At 47.2% G+C, this 15,955-nt stretch overlaps 1 protein-coding gene across 4 annotated transcripts in view; it reads left to right on the top strand.

Moving 5' to 3' along the window:
- The window catches only part of FLNB (filamin B), a gene marked incomplete at its 5' end in the record, with an annotated part of 133,530 nt that overhangs the window by 104,106 nt on the left and 13,469 nt on the right, over positions 1-15,955 (top strand). For 2 of the 4 annotated variants that reach the window (XM_084246726.1, XM_084246725.1), the window contains 12 exons: positions 1,032-1,279; positions 4,185-4,256; positions 4,970-5,072; positions 5,725-5,865; positions 8,096-8,224; positions 9,010-9,183; positions 10,080-10,238; positions 10,541-10,744; positions 11,727-11,879; positions 11,983-12,105; positions 14,461-14,727; positions 15,312-15,449. In XM_084246726.1, the coding sequence (XP_084102852.1) occupies positions 1,032-1,279; positions 4,185-4,256; positions 4,970-5,072; positions 5,725-5,865; positions 8,096-8,224; positions 9,010-9,183; positions 10,080-10,238; positions 10,541-10,744; positions 11,727-11,879; positions 11,983-12,105; positions 14,461-14,727; positions 15,312-15,449 (1,911 nt within the window). The remainder of the gene's footprint in view (positions 1-1,031; positions 1,280-4,184; positions 4,257-4,969; positions 5,073-5,724; positions 5,866-8,095; positions 8,225-9,009; positions 9,184-10,079; positions 10,239-10,540; positions 10,745-11,726; positions 11,880-11,982; positions 12,106-14,460; positions 14,728-15,311; positions 15,450-15,955) is intronic. The other 2 variants (XM_084246727.1, XM_084246728.1) reach the window with 2 other exon arrangements.

The raw sequence follows: 15,955 nt of genomic DNA, 5'->3' as shown, positions 1-15,955 counted from the left end.
AGAACTTCCACAGACTGGTTCCCTTCTACACTGATCAACATGTTCTGAGCACTCCCTGTTGCTTCTACATACTTGGGTACTTTTTTTGCCAGTGTGGTTGTAGTTCATCTTTTCTGCAGCACCTGATATGTGGGTCCTTTGTAAAGAGATGCCACACATCAGAGAGAGAGAGACACAGCTTATTGTTTGGGCACAGAGATTGTAAGTCTCCCCTAACCAAGACCCATCCTTCTGAATTCAGTCTTTTCCCCTTTTCTCAGGAAGCCCTCTGTCAATGTGGCAGCCCTGAGATAAAACTTAGAACTTTTATGAAGATGTCTTATAAGATGCCTCTCTAAAGAACAGTTGATATCACAGCAGGTTGAACTGGCTTTCTCAGGGCCTGGCCTATATCCATCTGCCCTGTTAGATTATAAGCATCTTGAGAGCAAGGACTGTATTTTGCTCACTTTTTTTTTTTTTTAAACCAGAGTACAGGCCAGATGTGAGGGATGCAGGGGGGAGTTGAGAATTCACCAGAGACAGAGTGGGGAGCAGAACAAGCAGAGTGAAATACACTGCTGAGGAGAGCAGGGAAAAGACAGGAGAGGTCTGCCTTGCCGTGGGTTTGCTCCCTGGCCAGCTGGGAATCGAACCCGCACTACAAAGGCTGTGGACAGCTTCACAGTACTGTGCTCAACTGCCAGTGCCACCAGGGAGGCCCATGTGTTTTGCTCACTTTTCTATCTACTTAACACTTGAGAAAATGTCTAATAGATGTCCGTTGATGAAAGCTAAACTTTATTCCCATGCCCCTGAATATTGGCAAACTAGGTCGAATGTTGGTTGACTTGCAGTAGCCTGCAGAGACTCCTTTTTAGTAACTTGTTGGGCAGCATCTTCCCCAGGGGATCTCTGGGACACCCCTCTATGTGGTGACACTGGACGGGCTGGCATTTACAGATACAGAACAAATAAGTGTGATTTGTTCTTAGCCCTCCAGGGCCACTTCTGTGGCTAGAGCTCCCATTTTCTTCTGAACTTCTCTCCAGGTCCTGGAATCGCCTCTACTGTAAAAACTGGCGAGGAAGTAGGCTTTGTGGTTGATGCCAAGACTGCTGGGAAGGGGAAAGTGACCTGCACAGTTCTGACCCCAGACGGCACTGAGACTGAAGCAGATGTCATCGAGAATGAGGATGGCACCTATGACATTTTCTACACAGCTGCCAAGCCAGGCACCTATGTCATCTACGTGCGTTTTGGTGGCGTCGACATTCCCAACAGCCCCTTCACTGTCATGGTAAGGAAAATTCCTTCTCTACAGCATGCTGTTATCAGCAAAAACAGTAACAGCTGCCATTTGTTAAACCCTGGCTGGACATCCCCTTCCATTTTTTATTTAAAGAATTTTTCTTAAGCACTCATGACCTTAAAGAGTCCTAGAGTAATCACTAGAAACCCAGAGAACCTTTATCTCTAAATGTTTTAAGGGAATCGTAGTCACTAAAGTGTCCACCATGCCAAGGGCCTTAGGCAATGTCCTGGCCTAAGTCCAGTTCAGAAAGATACACTGTGACAAAAAATATTTATAAGTAAAATATTGCAAATTTTATTCTGCTAGATCTTCCTTCTTGCTCCTCCCAAATCTCCATGGTCATTCTCTGTGCCTGGGGACAAAAGTTATTGATTGCTCTTTTGTTGGGACTCTGATAGTCCAGTGTTCAGAGGTGTGTTTTGGAAAGATTCAGACTTTGCATATGAAAGGGAAATAGCTTGTCGTGGGAAGCTAGAAACATCTGGAATACAAGGAAGCCATTATGCAAACCTCTGGGCCAAAGAATGACTAGGCTCTTTACTTTTCAAATCTAAATGCTTTTTATTAAAGTTCCTCAATCAGGAAAGATGTTAGAAACCTTGGAGCATTCCCTCATTTCACCCTCAAAATCATGCACCATTTAGCCTTTTTTTTTATTTGGCCTTTTTTTTTTTTTTTTAAGATTTATTTATTTACCGAAGCACTGGGTATAGTCAGAAGCGCGGGAGGGTGAGAGAATTCACCAGAGCCAGAGCGGGGAGCAGAACAGGCAGAAGGACCAAAGAACACTGCTGAGGGGAGCAGCTGGTGGCAGGAGAGGTCTGCGCGCCATGTGGGGCCCTCACCCGGTGGCCAGGGATCGAACTGGTGCTGCAGAGGCTGCGGGCAGCTTCGCAGCCCAGCACTCAACCGCTGTGCCACTGGGGAGGCCCCACCATTTGGCCTTTTTATAGATGAAATGTAGGAGCAGGGACCAATCAGACTCAAGTCTGCTGAGCCCACAGTGCCTGCCCTGGACAGTCACCAGATACTATCCTTCACTGCCATGGGCAGCAGCCACACTTGACCACAGGTTCATAGAACGCAGTGAGTGACCTGGCCCCATGCACAGCCTCCAGTGCCCCTGTAATGATTTCTCTTTATGCAGCCACAGAAAAGGATGCAGACTCCATTCCAAACAGAAGCCCAAGTCTGTGCCCCAACAGTCTATAATTTGTCGTTGCTTTTTTTCCTTTCCATACATGTTTGTTTATCTATAAACATTGTGCCAGATGTCTAGAGTCTCTTTTATGACTCAAGGATGTAAACACTTGCCAACTTTTGATATTGTCCATTTGGGAGTGTTTTTCTCCTTTGGGGGAAAAAGAAATGCAACTAGCAAGTTTATGTCCTCCACATTTACAGAGAAAGGGCCCAGTCATAGTTTTAAGAATCTGTTTTTAGTCTATAGTGAGTTTTAGCTGGTTGGTTAGAATTGGACAGGATGGACCAGCAGCCCCTGGACAGAGGTCACAGCCCTGTCAGTGCCATGAGCTGGGGATAAGACACCCCAGTAGAAGAAGCTGAGTGAGAAAATCAGTGTGATGATATCAAGAACCATTTTAGCAGATTGCCAGAGACCTAAATGGGAGCCACCAAACTCATTAGGTAGCTATGGCCTCTGAACACACGCAAGCAAGGATACTTTGTGTAGACACCCATCGCTAACCACTGCTGAAGGCAGAAAGGGATGATCACCCACACAACTTGGTTTTGTTCCAGGCTTTCTCTACTCTTACCTATATGGATGGGCTTTCTGTTCATTGGCTTCTTGTGGGTGGAAACCTCACCAGGCTTAGGGCTAAAAGGACATGGACACCAAGTTCTCCTTCTCAAGGAGACCCATGGGCTGTTCAATTAAATACTTAACACAGACTTGCACTGGAAGACATGCTTCTAGCAGCTCATCTGTCACTTTTGAAAAATCCTGCATCAAAGACCACAGTGTAGCCTCCCAGCTGATGTGGCCTGTATAACCCTTGAGGACCTTAGAAGTGAGAGTGGGGAGGGAGGGCAGGGCTATTTAGCATGTTGAAACTCCCGAAGTTACCTTTGTAAGTGAAGACCCCTTTGTGCAGATGATAAAATACACCAAAAAAAGAATAAATATGGGTATGTGGTCCTTCCATAGGGGAGCCTTTCAGTTCTTATTGTTTCCTATGGCCAGAGAGGGTACTGAGCGCAACCCCTTCCTCATCAAGTTGATTGGATCAGGAAGATGGAACCCATGATTTTTTATAAATGAATTTATAAATATTTTAAATGTATTAACTACTATAGACATATCAAGTAAAAAGAGAAACCCTGTACAATTTCATGCTGCAAATAAACTAGGGTTAATTTTTCTCACCTGTACAACAGACACATCCATTTTGTGCATGAGATGACATCATCCACATTGCTTTGCAACTTGCTTCCCTCCTTCAGTATGCCATGGAGACCCTGCCATAATCATCAGATGTGACCACTGCTTCTGAGTGGCTACACAGTGTATACACTAACAGTGTATTTAACCCCATGTGCTTCTAGAGAGATATGTAGGAGGCTTTCACAATCACAAACTGCTCCTGTAAGGTCCTTGCACATATCACTTACCTGCCGACTGCTAGTGTTTCCATAGACCCGCTTCCTGGGAGCATGCATTCAAAGGGCATGTGAATTTGACGTTCAAAGAGAGGCAGGCGACCTGCTGTCTACAGGGCCATAAGAACGTAGGCTCCTTTAGAGCGAGCGCTCCCTGCTGTACGAGATGGAGCAGATGAGGAGGAGGTAGCCCTTGGGTGGTAGAATCTACTGAGGAGCAGTTCCCTCCAGTGTAATTCCCAACTAATCTCCATTTGCCACTGACCAGGCCACGGATGGGGAAGTCACGGCCGTGGAGGAGACTCTGGTAAATGCATGTCCCCCTGGACTCAGACCCTGGGTACACTTTTGTTTTTTTCCCTTTTGCGTTTCTGTGTTTACTCAGCCTTCATTTCAGAAAAGCTGCAGCCTGCTTCTGGGGTTTGCTTAAGGCCTCTGGGTGTCCTGGTCCTTGGTTTGTCTCCCACTGATCAGTCCATCACGATCATCCCTGCTTTCTCTGTTGTAAGTTCCACCCATGTCATCGTACGCGCTCCACGAATCTCCAGCCGTCATGTCTGTGATCACGCTGGGCGCAGTTTGTCTCCGCACTTAAAGGGAAAGATGGACAGCTGTCTTCAGCCCTCCTGCTGACCTGCAAAGCCGACACTTGCACATTCAGTTTCTATTCAGGGGGAAAGTCACCCGCTGCTACTTTCTGCCACTTAAAATGCACCTTCTTTTCCAGGCCACTAGCAACTAAACCTTTCCAGGTGGAGCCTTTTGGGACTCATAGACATTGCTGTCTCTCACTTTCCACTTTCCTGTGGGCACTGCTGGGAATTTTACAAGCAAACTGCCCAGTAACTTCTAGCAATTGGTCAGCTTGACTTTGTCAATACCTCTGGTTCTGCTCTGGGCCCCCGGCCTAGACAAAGCCCATATTGTATCGGCAGCCATATCTCCAATCCAGGCTGCACTGGCTTGCAGAATTCCCAGTTGCTTTGCCCCTGTAGCTTCACTAGTCCACACTATTGTTCACCTTATCCAGTGACCACTGCTTCCTGTTTTTAGGTAACCGAGGAGGCCTATGTCCCCGTGAGTGACATGAACGGCCTGGGGTTTAAGCCTTTCGACTTGGTCATTCCATTTGCAGTCAGGAAAGGAGAGATTACTGGTAAGTACTGTTGTGAAAGCTGTCCTGTTCTTTCCTCTTCGTATTAGCTCTCAGAGCAGATTCCCCAGAACCTTGGGTCCTAAACCCGACGTCCCCACTTCTTGCTCCATGAACTCCTGAGAATGCAGAATGTCCTGCGGTGCTTCACTTATAACTCGGTTATATCCTGGAATGGGCCTGGAGTTCTCTTCAAATTAAAAACTGCTGTGTTTAGACCCCTCTTGACTGTTATCTTCCTGTTCCCTCTTTTCGCTGTTTTCTCGTATCCCCCACTTTTCCAGATAGGACGGTGAGACTGGGGACTTTTGTCTCAGAATTACCTTCTCGTAGCCTCCTTTGAGCACCTGCTTCTCTTTGACTTGATGCTGTACTAATCCTGCTGGTCTCGTGGTCTTCTCAAGTCCAGTTTGAGCTTCTATTGTCGGTTGTAGCAAATGCTTATGAGTTGCCTGCTGCATTTTGTAGAAGCAAAATGGGACAAAATAAAAGCAAATAGGTTTCTGTTTTCCTGATGTGGGACGTGGATGTTTTAGGCAGCAGCGAGTGTTCTTGGAGCTGAAAATCTTTCTTTGAAGGCTTTTTGTACTTTGCTCTCATCTTCTGGAAAAGGTCTCTGGTGGGCTCATTGCCCTGTCTCCCTGTGATTCAACAGGAGAGGTGCACATGCCTTCCGGGAAGACAGCCACTCCCGAGATTGTGGACAACAAGGATGGCACGGTCACTGTCAGATATGCCCCCACTGAGGTCGGGCTCCATGAGATGCACATCAAGTACATGGGCAGCCACATCCCTGGTGAGTCGTGCTCGGTGCCTCGCCCGCACGTCCCACAGGACTCCGTGATTCATGGACCCAAATGTCTGGAAGATTTGCGGGTGTTCACCCAGCTGTTGTGCAGAAGCAGCTCCCCGTGGCAGGTTTGGGAATGCCGTGTTGGCTGCCCTTGTAAAACCAAACAGCCTGTGACCCCAGCGGATCCAGCCAACTTCCAGAAGGGACAATGCAGCTCAGCTGCCTGGGTCACAGTGCAGGCCCTTGAGTTCATGATTGTTTGTCTTTGTCACTCTGCTCGGTGTGGTCAGAGGGTGAGCTGGGAGAAAAATGTGAGGCTCACCAAGGGGGTTTCCAGCTGGCCTGCAGAGCCCTATATGTATGGGCTTTTGGACTGAGAAGTTTCCAGAGGAGGACAAGCTGCCTTATTGTCACACTGCCCTTGACAAGGAAAGTCAGCTTAAGTTTCACGTCTACCAGCCAGCACAGTTATTCTTGCTCTTTTATTTTTAAATTGGTCAAATCATTCTTTTTTTTTTTTAATTCGATATTTTGAGTTGGCAACAGATCTTCAAAGTTTAAAAATGATGCGGAGAATGGTTTCCTTCTCACCCATGTCCTCCATCTACCCCCTCCTTGGACATAACTGTTCATTTTTTGTGTGTTGGATTTCAGAATATTTTTAAGATTTTACAAGCAAGTGAGAATAGAGAATAGAGATTTTTAGTCTCTCTTCCCCATTTTTTTACATAAATAGTAGCATCTCTACTCATTATTCTGACCTTGCCCTTTCCATCTAAGAATATTCAGGGGAATTTTGTGTGTCCAAACGACAGAGCATCTTCATGGCATTTGGATGAACAATTTCCCCTTCTGGGGGAGACCAAGGTTGTTCCCCTTTTCTGCCTTTTCTGTCACTGGTCATGTTGCAGTGACTGGCCTTGTAGCTCCATCCTCTCACACCTGTGCAGGTGAGTCTGTGGGATTTAGTTCCCAAGGGAGGAATTGCCGGACGCACATACAGGCCGGCTGTCATTTTGACAGATCTTGTCGCATCGCCCTTCATCAGAAATCACCCTTCATCAGAGCTTGTCCACTTCACACACCCACCAGCAGTTTGGAGAGCACCTGCTTTTCCACAAGTTTGCCAGTGTGTGGACTATGCTGTCAAATGTTTGGATCTTTGCCAAAACTGATACTGAAAAAACAGCATCTTGGTGTTGCTTTATTTATGCTTCTCTTTTGAATGAGACTGAGCAGTTTTCTATATGTTCAAGTACTATTTGTACTACTTTTTCTGTGAACTGAATGTCTGTATCCCTTGTGTCATTTTTCTGTTTGGTTATTGGCCTTTGTTATATCAGTTTCAGAGAGCAATTTAAATATTGGAGCCCTTTGCGATAGGAGTTGCAAATATTTCTCCCCGTTTGATGTTTGCTTTAGTTATGTGTATATGTGTGCATAATGGCTGTTCAAAGGAAAATAATATCTGCTATTTAAATATACCAAAGGTGCAGATGTTGAGAAAGTGAAAAATGTCTTTCTCCAATTCTCTACTTCCACTGTTAATGTTTATGCCTTTTCAGTCATCTCTCTCACTATACCTGTAAATATGCACACAATTCTGCTCCATTTTTAAAGGAGTGGGGTAATGGCTTCAATATTATTAGCAACTTGCCTTTTTTTAATGCAACACATTAGGAATAATCTCGTAAGTTAGAACACACAGCTCTCCTTCATTCTTTTTATTGACCCACAAGTAGACCTTTCATTTAACCAACCCCCATTACTGGACACCAGGGTCTTTTCCTAATTTGCACCTGACCTCTGTGGAAGTAGAAATACATGCATAAGCGTGGGAGTGGGATGGGTGGGGAGAACCACTGTGGGAGAGATTTCTAGAAGTGAGCTTACAGTGCCTTGAAGTGGGACTTTTCTCCACACAGTATAGCAGTTTCCTCCTTATCTTTCGGATTAAGCTAAATCCTCCTCGTGTTAGCCCCTCTAGTGTGGACAGGCTCAGGACTGCTTTTCTCGTACAATAATTGAAAGAACAATAATAAGTAAACCCCTTTGGGTGCCTGGGATGGTGAGCCCTGCCATTCTCCTTTTGCCTTCTGCTTCTGAATAGGAGACAGACCGCACCATAACTACCTGCTATTCAGTGACTGTTAAGACTCTGGTTGTCTGAGGTATGCATTCCCTATGCCTTCTCGGCGAACTTCAATTTTGTTTGTATTCTTTGCCAACCCAGAGAGTCCACTCCAGTTCTACGTGAACTACCCCAACAGTGGAAGCGTTTCTGCATATGGTCCAGGCCTGGTGTATGGAGTAGCCAACAAAACTGCCACCTTTACCATCGTCACCGAGGACGCAGGAGAAGGTACTGCGTGGTTTATGTGACTATGTGTGTCTGACCCTCTATTGGGGAGCTCAGTGGACATGATTCTAGAACAGCTTTTGAAAATTAATGAATGATAGTATTTGTCTTATCTTTTTCTCATATCATTTTCTTATATGGAGTTGCTCTGACTTCTGTCCAAAATTTATTGTTAAAGTCTTTTGTATTCCAATGGCAATCACATTCATGCTATGAAACGTTTTATGTGGCTTACCTGATGTTTACGTGTATATGACTGATGACATTTTTGTTTCTGTACTCTTTATGCTGGCATACGTGCATGCATGCACATGCACACACAGTGCTATGTGAGTTATTTAGTGGCCCATTCTAGATAACGCTCTGTGCCTGTTGTCTTCATGGAAATGGAAATCTCCTCTGTCTTCTCTCTTCACAGAAATTTCTAAATGTGTGATTCTAATGGGATTTCATGACAGCACCCAGTCAGCAGTGACTGTACGTGAGGGAGATTCTCCCCACTTTGTGTGGTTGGCATGCAGGTTCCATCCATTCCTTGTCTCATGAATCTGGAATTGTAGAGATAACTTCAGGGTTACTTGTAGTAAAGAATTCAGAGCACAAGTGTCTTTACAGTGGGCATTTTTACCAATTGAATTGCTTTGCTGTGACACATCCCTTGTCCAAGGCTCACATGACATGTGTCAACCTGATGACCTCAGCATCAGTCTACCCTGGATGAGTTGTTATCCCTATTGTTGAAACAAGGAAGCAGTCTCCCTAATGATCCTCCCTGCTCCCATTCACAGGTGGCCTGGACTTGGCCATTGAAGGGCCCTCCAAGGCCGAGATCAGCTGCATTGACAACAAAGATGGAACCTGCACAGTGACCTATCTGCCCACCCTGCCAGGCGATTACAGCATCCTGGTCAAATACAATGACAAGCACATCCCTGGCAGCCCCTTCACAGCCAAGATCACAGGTAGGGTTGCCTGGCCTGCCCAGGGTTTCCGAGTGGGAGTATGACTACCCCCAGCAGCCTTTCTCCCTTTCAGACCCAGGGCAGCTGGCTCTAGGCATCACTTTGAGTTTTACGTTTTGTAGGGACTCCTAGGGGAGGAACTAGGGACACAGGCAAGCTTTGGGCAAGCTTAGTTCCTTCCTTAGCTGGTAATCCAGGGGATACTAAGCATACCATGAGAGCACTTATTTTGTACTGGTTTGACTCCAGCAAGCAAATAGCAGATCCTACAATGGAGACAATCAAATAATATTTATTACATGAATAAATGAGCTCCGAGATGCCTTTCAGCTTCACTACTGGATCGGTTTTCTCTCCCTTTTCACCTGGGAAACTGAGGCTTGTTTCCACATTCACATGTAGATATTTTGGGGTTCAGACCAAGGTTATCCAATTCAAAGCCCATGCTCCTAACTTCTGTTGTGCTTGCTGCATTCACATCGTGCTCACAGTGGGTTACAAAAGACGACTTGTAAAACCAGACTCTTTTTCCCCTGAGGAGTTTAGACCTCTCTGTGAAGCAGCCAACAGTCCGTGTGGAACATGAATACTTATCTGAGCAATGCCCACAAAGGTGGCAGGCAGGTGGCATGTGCTTTCTACCAGTGGACTGCTTTTAAATGTTCCGGAGGACTCAAGTCTCTCTATCCTGCCAGCTCCCAGTCTCCCCTCAACTAGGCATACCTGACCGTCATTCTTTCTTGGTTGGGCCGACTCACAGTCTGAGGCATGTTTTTCTTTCACTTAACTTGAGGTAGTTAATTCTCACCTGTTCACCTGTAACAGCATGTGGAATGAGGGCCCTGGAGAGCCGGGGACCATATGTAACAGGACCTGTGTGTGTGTGTGTTTCCCAGACGACAGCAGGCGGTGCTCTCAGGTGAAGTTGGGATCTGCCGCTGACTTCCTGCTTGATATCAGCGAGACTGACCTCAGCACCCTGACAGCCACCATCAAGGCCCCATCTGGCCGCGATGAGCCTTGTCTCCTGAAGAGGCTGCCCAACAATCACATCGGTGAGCCAGGCTGCCTTCCTGGAGGAAGCTGGGACATCTTGGGTGGGAGCTGGAGATTCCTTTGGTACTTTTCCTAGGAAATTGGTAGCACCTTGTCGTGTGATGTGGTAAAACTCTTGAATTCCATGTATGATTAAAGTCTACATGGGTTTCTGTCATGACGCTGACCACCCCACTGGACACTGTGGATTGACAGGAAGTTAGAAAGTCATATTCCCATCTTTTGAGTGTGTTTCCCTCCTGCTTCCTCTCCTTTGTCTATTTCCCCCACCTAACAAACCCCAATCTGTGTTCCAATCCAGGCATCTCCTTCATCCCCCGGGAAGTGGGTGAACACCTGGTCAGCATCAAGAAGAATGGCAACCACGTGGCAAATAGCCCCGTGTCCATCATGGTGGTCCAGTCCGAGATTGGTGATGCTCGCAGAGCCAAAGTCTATGGCCGTGGCCTGTCAGAAGGCCGGACTTTCGAGATGTCCGACTTCATTGTGGACACAAGGGATGCAGGTCTGTGGGGGTGGTCCCAGGAGAAAGGTTCAGAGCTTGTGGGAACTGACTTCTATTTGCTCAGATTGCTTCGTCTTTTCATCTCATCAACTCCCTTTTCCTTCTGAGTGTCCTTCAAGCAAAGGGCCTTCTTCTACCTTTGTTATTTAAGTCTCATGACTATTGCTAAAGTAGTTATTGTCTTGTATTTGTTTTCTACATGACAAAACTGAGACTCACAGGGTAAACAATCCTGTCTACTTCTGGCATTTGAATTCAGAGCCACAGCAACCCACAGGCCTCTGCTTCACTCTCAATACCCCCACCACTGCTCTACAGAGTCTCCTGGACTCTTCCCAAGCTGGCCAAGATCATGTTCACATGGGCAGTGTTCCCATGGGAATAAAGAATCTCATTCTGTAGCCTCTTTGAGATGGTTTAAACTAGGGTGGGCCCCTCCACGCTACACCACACCCCAGTGTCTCCAGCCTCTACCTCCTTAGGTGATGGCCATTCTGGTGATTTCCAAAGTCACATTCCCACGGGAGAAGACTGGAAACTTTCTGGTCCTGATGTTAAACCTTCAGCTGTGTTGTCTGAGTGACTCCCTGACCGGACATCTAAGGCACCTGAGGCTAGTTTAAAACATCTCAGGCCTGTGGCCGGCAATAAACCTCCAATGCAGTGCTTACAACTTTTAGAGGCCTGTGGATCATGTCTTCCCCAGTGGGCTCTACAGGACACATCCCCTGTGGGATGTTAGTAGAGATTGCAGAGTGAAGCGTTCTGTGGTCAAAGCCACATTCAGGTTCTTTTACCACAGGATTTCTCAAGCCTTTAACCTGCTTCTCTGCCCAGGTTCTTCAGCAGGGGCTGTCATCACTTGCTTTCTGCTGTCTGGAAACAGCAGTCTGAATTCCCAGGATTGGATGACGTTTTTGCATTCATCCAGCTCCCCCTTCCTGATGAGTTGCTGTCCCAGCAGCCTACTATTACATTGCAGGTTATGGCGGCATATCCTTGGCGGTGGAAGGCCCCAGCAAGGTGGACATCCAGACAGAAGATCTGGAAGACGGCACCTGCAAGGTCTCCTACTTCCCCACCGTGCCCGGCGTTTACATCGTCTCCACCAAATTCGCTGATGAGCATGTGCCTGGTATGTGCGGTCCCCTCTGCCGTCCCTGCCTCAAGCTTGAGTTTTCTGTGACTGCTGTGCTGTGGCCTCTGGGCTGTTCTTACAGGCTTTCTTCTTCTTGCAGGAAGCCCGTTTACTGTGAAGATCAGCGGGGAGGGAAGAGTCAAAGAGAGTATCACCCGTACCAGCCGGGCTCCGTCCGTGGCTACTGTCGGAAGTATCTGTGACCTCAACCTGAAAATCCCAGGTGATCACAAGGGGCTGTGGGTCAGGGTGCTGGGCACCACTCAAAACCAAGTTCAGATGGTTATTTTATTTTTGTCTGATTAATTGATTGATTAGTCCATTGAGAAAAAAGAAATCTGTTAACCTGCTACTTTTTCTTCCAAATGAAAAATCAGTCCTGTACCAGATTGGGGATGGGTGGTGGTGGGGACAGATAAGCTTTTAGATTTTCATTTGCTGTCTGTTGAATGGAATGTCAACAGTTAATCTGATCCCTGCTGATGCCAATCTCTGGAAATAATTAAAATTTGCCCTCTTGGTAGCATCCTTTAATTACCATTCCTCTGTTTCCTTCCTAAAATTTGAATGAGGGCTGTACTGAGGGGTTGGCTGAGTGGGTGTATCAAGACCTGTGACTATGAATTGTTCCCCCTGGGGTCAAATTAGCCATTAAACAGCCACAGTCTCTCTGCCATGTCAGGTCAGGTCCTTTCGATGGAGCCCTCACTGTGGGACTGAGGTTTTAAGGTTCCTTTGCTGAAAAGCTTGCCTGTGCTGCAGAGCTGCCCAGATTCTACAGAGATGGAAGACTAAATAGTCTTCAAATGAAGTGCATGTTGTGGCCTGCAGCGGGCCCGTCCTTCCTGTGCGGTGTGTTCTTCTTTCCTAATAGGCCTCATAGCCCTCTACTCTGCCTTCTGCTGGGCTCCTCCTATGGATGTACCACACTGGTCACCTGTTTACTGTAGGTTCTAGAAAGAGTCACTTAAGAGCTGCATGGATTGTGATCATAAAGTGTTGGTGTGCTCCAGAACAGTGCAGATGTCACCTCATGTCCCTGTTGTTGAATCCACAGAGAGACTGTGGCTCATTTGAGCACAGAGTTGGGTCCTGGATGCCTCCAGTCTTGGGAACATGTGGGCCGCCTCAGATCACACTGGTGCGCTGCTCACTCCCATATCATGCATTTCATGTCTAGATGCGCCATCTCCGTTGGGTGGTGGCCTTCACGTGCTCTCATGTCCACCCCTGTGACCAGTGCTCTGTGACATCGCTGCATGTGCTCGCTGTCTTTCTGCCGGGTGGACGCCTGGAGTGGGGTTGCCAGGCTGATCCATCTCAAGTGCTGCTGTGCCTTAGCTGACTGCCCTCCAGAAAATGAGCTGGTGCCTATTTCTCCATTTCCTAACAGCACTAGGCTCTGTCTTGTGTCACTTTGACCAATCTGATGGAATAATGTAGTATCTAGTTTTTAGTTTCTCTGAATACTAGTGACGTGGACTATGTTTTCATTTGCTTCACGTGTCTCATTTTGTGAATTCCTTCTTCGTCCCCTGGCCTATTTGTTCTTGAGGAGCAAGTAAGTCTCTGAGGATAGTGTAGACTCTTATCCTTTCTCTTAAGACTCTTCAGGTTCTTCAGCTTCCAGTTAGTTGGTCTCAGATAACTCAGGGTGAGACTCACTTGTCCCCTTACCTAAATGATCATCTCTCATCAGAATGGGAGGGTGGCTCACAGCTTCCAGATGCCCTTAGGACCCCGGCTGTCACTCAGGGGTGACCCTCTCCTCATCCTCCCTTCCTTTCTGTGTACTCAGGGCTCAGTCATGAGCTGCTCAGAACAGATCCTGTGGGGCTAGGGGTACAGTTTCATGCTGCCTGTAGGTGACAGCATTACTCGGTCACCTACCTGTGGCACACCTGTCTTTTCCACATCAGCCATTGGCATGGCACAAGCACCTCAGGTAGAGCAGACCTGAGGCATCGCTTTCTGAAAGCTGGCCTCTGGCTTGCTCGAAGCTTTGCTCACACATGGTTTTTTCCCCGTTGCCATTGGGAACTAATATGCATTCACTTTTTTCTCTAAACACGTTTAGTCTTGTTGCCTAAAAGAAATGCTAGGGCTTCTTGACATGAAGAGATGATGGCCCTTGCAATTTCTACCTACCAATGGCTAATAGCCCCTGAAAACATGATGGATGATCACATGTCACCTTTGGCCTAGAAACACCTGAGTTACTGTAGTTTTTGTTTACCTGTTATAACATTTCATTTTGGGTTCTGGTTGAAAACGGCTGTGATCCAACCAGCAGCTTCAACCAGGAAGACTATAAAAGTGTACTTAGTGGGGCAAGAAGTGTCAGTGCAGCTAGAATGCTCTCTACACTGGTGGTAGTGAAAGGCCCTGCTCTCACCCTCAAACCCTGAGGGATTTGAGGTGACAGGCGGGCAGCATCCAACCTGGATGGGTGGAAACCCCAGCCCCCCACACCCTGGCTACACCTGCCTCGCCCTCTGCTGCTTGTGCTCACGTGCTGCTCCACCTCATGCCCTTGCCTAACCCTCCTCTCTTCCCCCAACCTCCTGCCCCCTTTCAGAGATCGACAGCAGTGATATGTCAGCCCACGTCACCAGTCCCTCTGGTCATGTCACTGAGGCGGAGATTGTGCCTGTGGGGAAGAACTCACACTGCGTCCGGTTTGTGCCCCAGGAGATGGGCGTTCACACGGTCAGCGTCAAGTACCGTGGCCAACATGTAACCGGCAGCCCCTTCCAGTTCACAGTGGGGCCACTCGGCGAGGGGGGTGCCCACAAGGTCCGGGCAGGAGGCCCCGGCCTAGAGAGAGGAGAAGCAGGAGTCCCAGGTGAGCATCCCAGGCAGGCTTTTACTCAAAAAAGAAGAAGAGTTGAGCCTGGGCAGTGTGAGCACCCTGCTCTTGCCCTGTCCTAAGGAGAGGCTTTGTATGTGTGGCCCCAATGGGTGGCATTTAGAGGCATTATGTAAAACAAGGTTCCTGTGGTTAAATATGTTGGGGAATTGCTTGCTTATCCAAAGTTACACAAGTTTCTTTCTAAGAGCCTCCTTAGGGCCTGTAATTAGTTATCGATATTACCTGCTCTCTAAGGAGAGCAGAGTTAATGAAGCTGTTTCTAGAACTTCTTGCAGCTACAAACTAGAATTCTACAACACCCATAGTGCAGATCCCTTCCAGTGGTAGCTGCTAGTCTCATCTTTTTCTAGCTTGGTTTGGGTGTATTCTAAAGATACCTGATTTCCCACAAACCCAGTGTAATCACGGACAGTGCCCAGAAAACCTCAGCTGTTGTCTCACTTGGGTTAGAGATTGAGAGAAGGCCTGCCAGCAAATGTATTTCAACATTTTAGGTTTGAATAAGAAATGGGGCCTATACCAGGCTTAGTCACTGAACAGGTATTTCTTTGTCTCAGCCGAGTTCAGCATCTGGACCAGGGAAGCAGGTGCCGGGGGCCTCTCCATCGCTGTTGAGGGCCCCAGTAAGGCCGAGATTACATTTGATGACCATAAAAATGGATCGTGTGGTGTGTCTTATATTGCTCAAGAGCCTGGTATGTACTCAAGGGCCGACTAAGGACATTTTTCTTGTTTGGGGAAAGTGAGGTTGTAAGGAACAAAAATTCATCAGGCTAGCTGGAATAAAGGAGGAATTTGGGCACATGGGAATGCCTCTAGAAAGCCATTTGCAGGAAATCCAGCCAGACCTTAATGGGGCAGGAATTCTCATTCTAGTCTCTTTTCCTTCTCTGTCAGCCTCTCTGCTTTGTGCTTTTTTTGTGCAACATATTCATTTTTTCCCCTGGCCAGCCTCTCGCCCACCCTTGGCCAGTGACTGGTATGGCTTCCCCAGGCTAGTGGCCTTGACATCTGCGCTCCTATGAGCAGAAGTTCTTAACCTTTCAGCTGCCATGGACCCTTTGGGCATCTGCTGAGGCCTATGGGGATCATTTTCAGGAAGATGTTTTAACAAACATATAAGATATATTGGATTATAAAGGAAATCAGTGATAGTAAAATGTAGCTATCCAAATCTGAAAGGAATAAATGTGTAACAAAG

This window comes from Talpa europaea, assembly GCF_964194135.1.
Source record: "Talpa europaea genome assembly, chromosome: 11".
Classification (NCBI taxonomy): Eukaryota; Metazoa; Chordata; class Mammalia; order Eulipotyphla; family Talpidae; genus Talpa; species Talpa europaea.
This window is presented reverse-complemented; position numbering and strand designations above follow the sequence as displayed.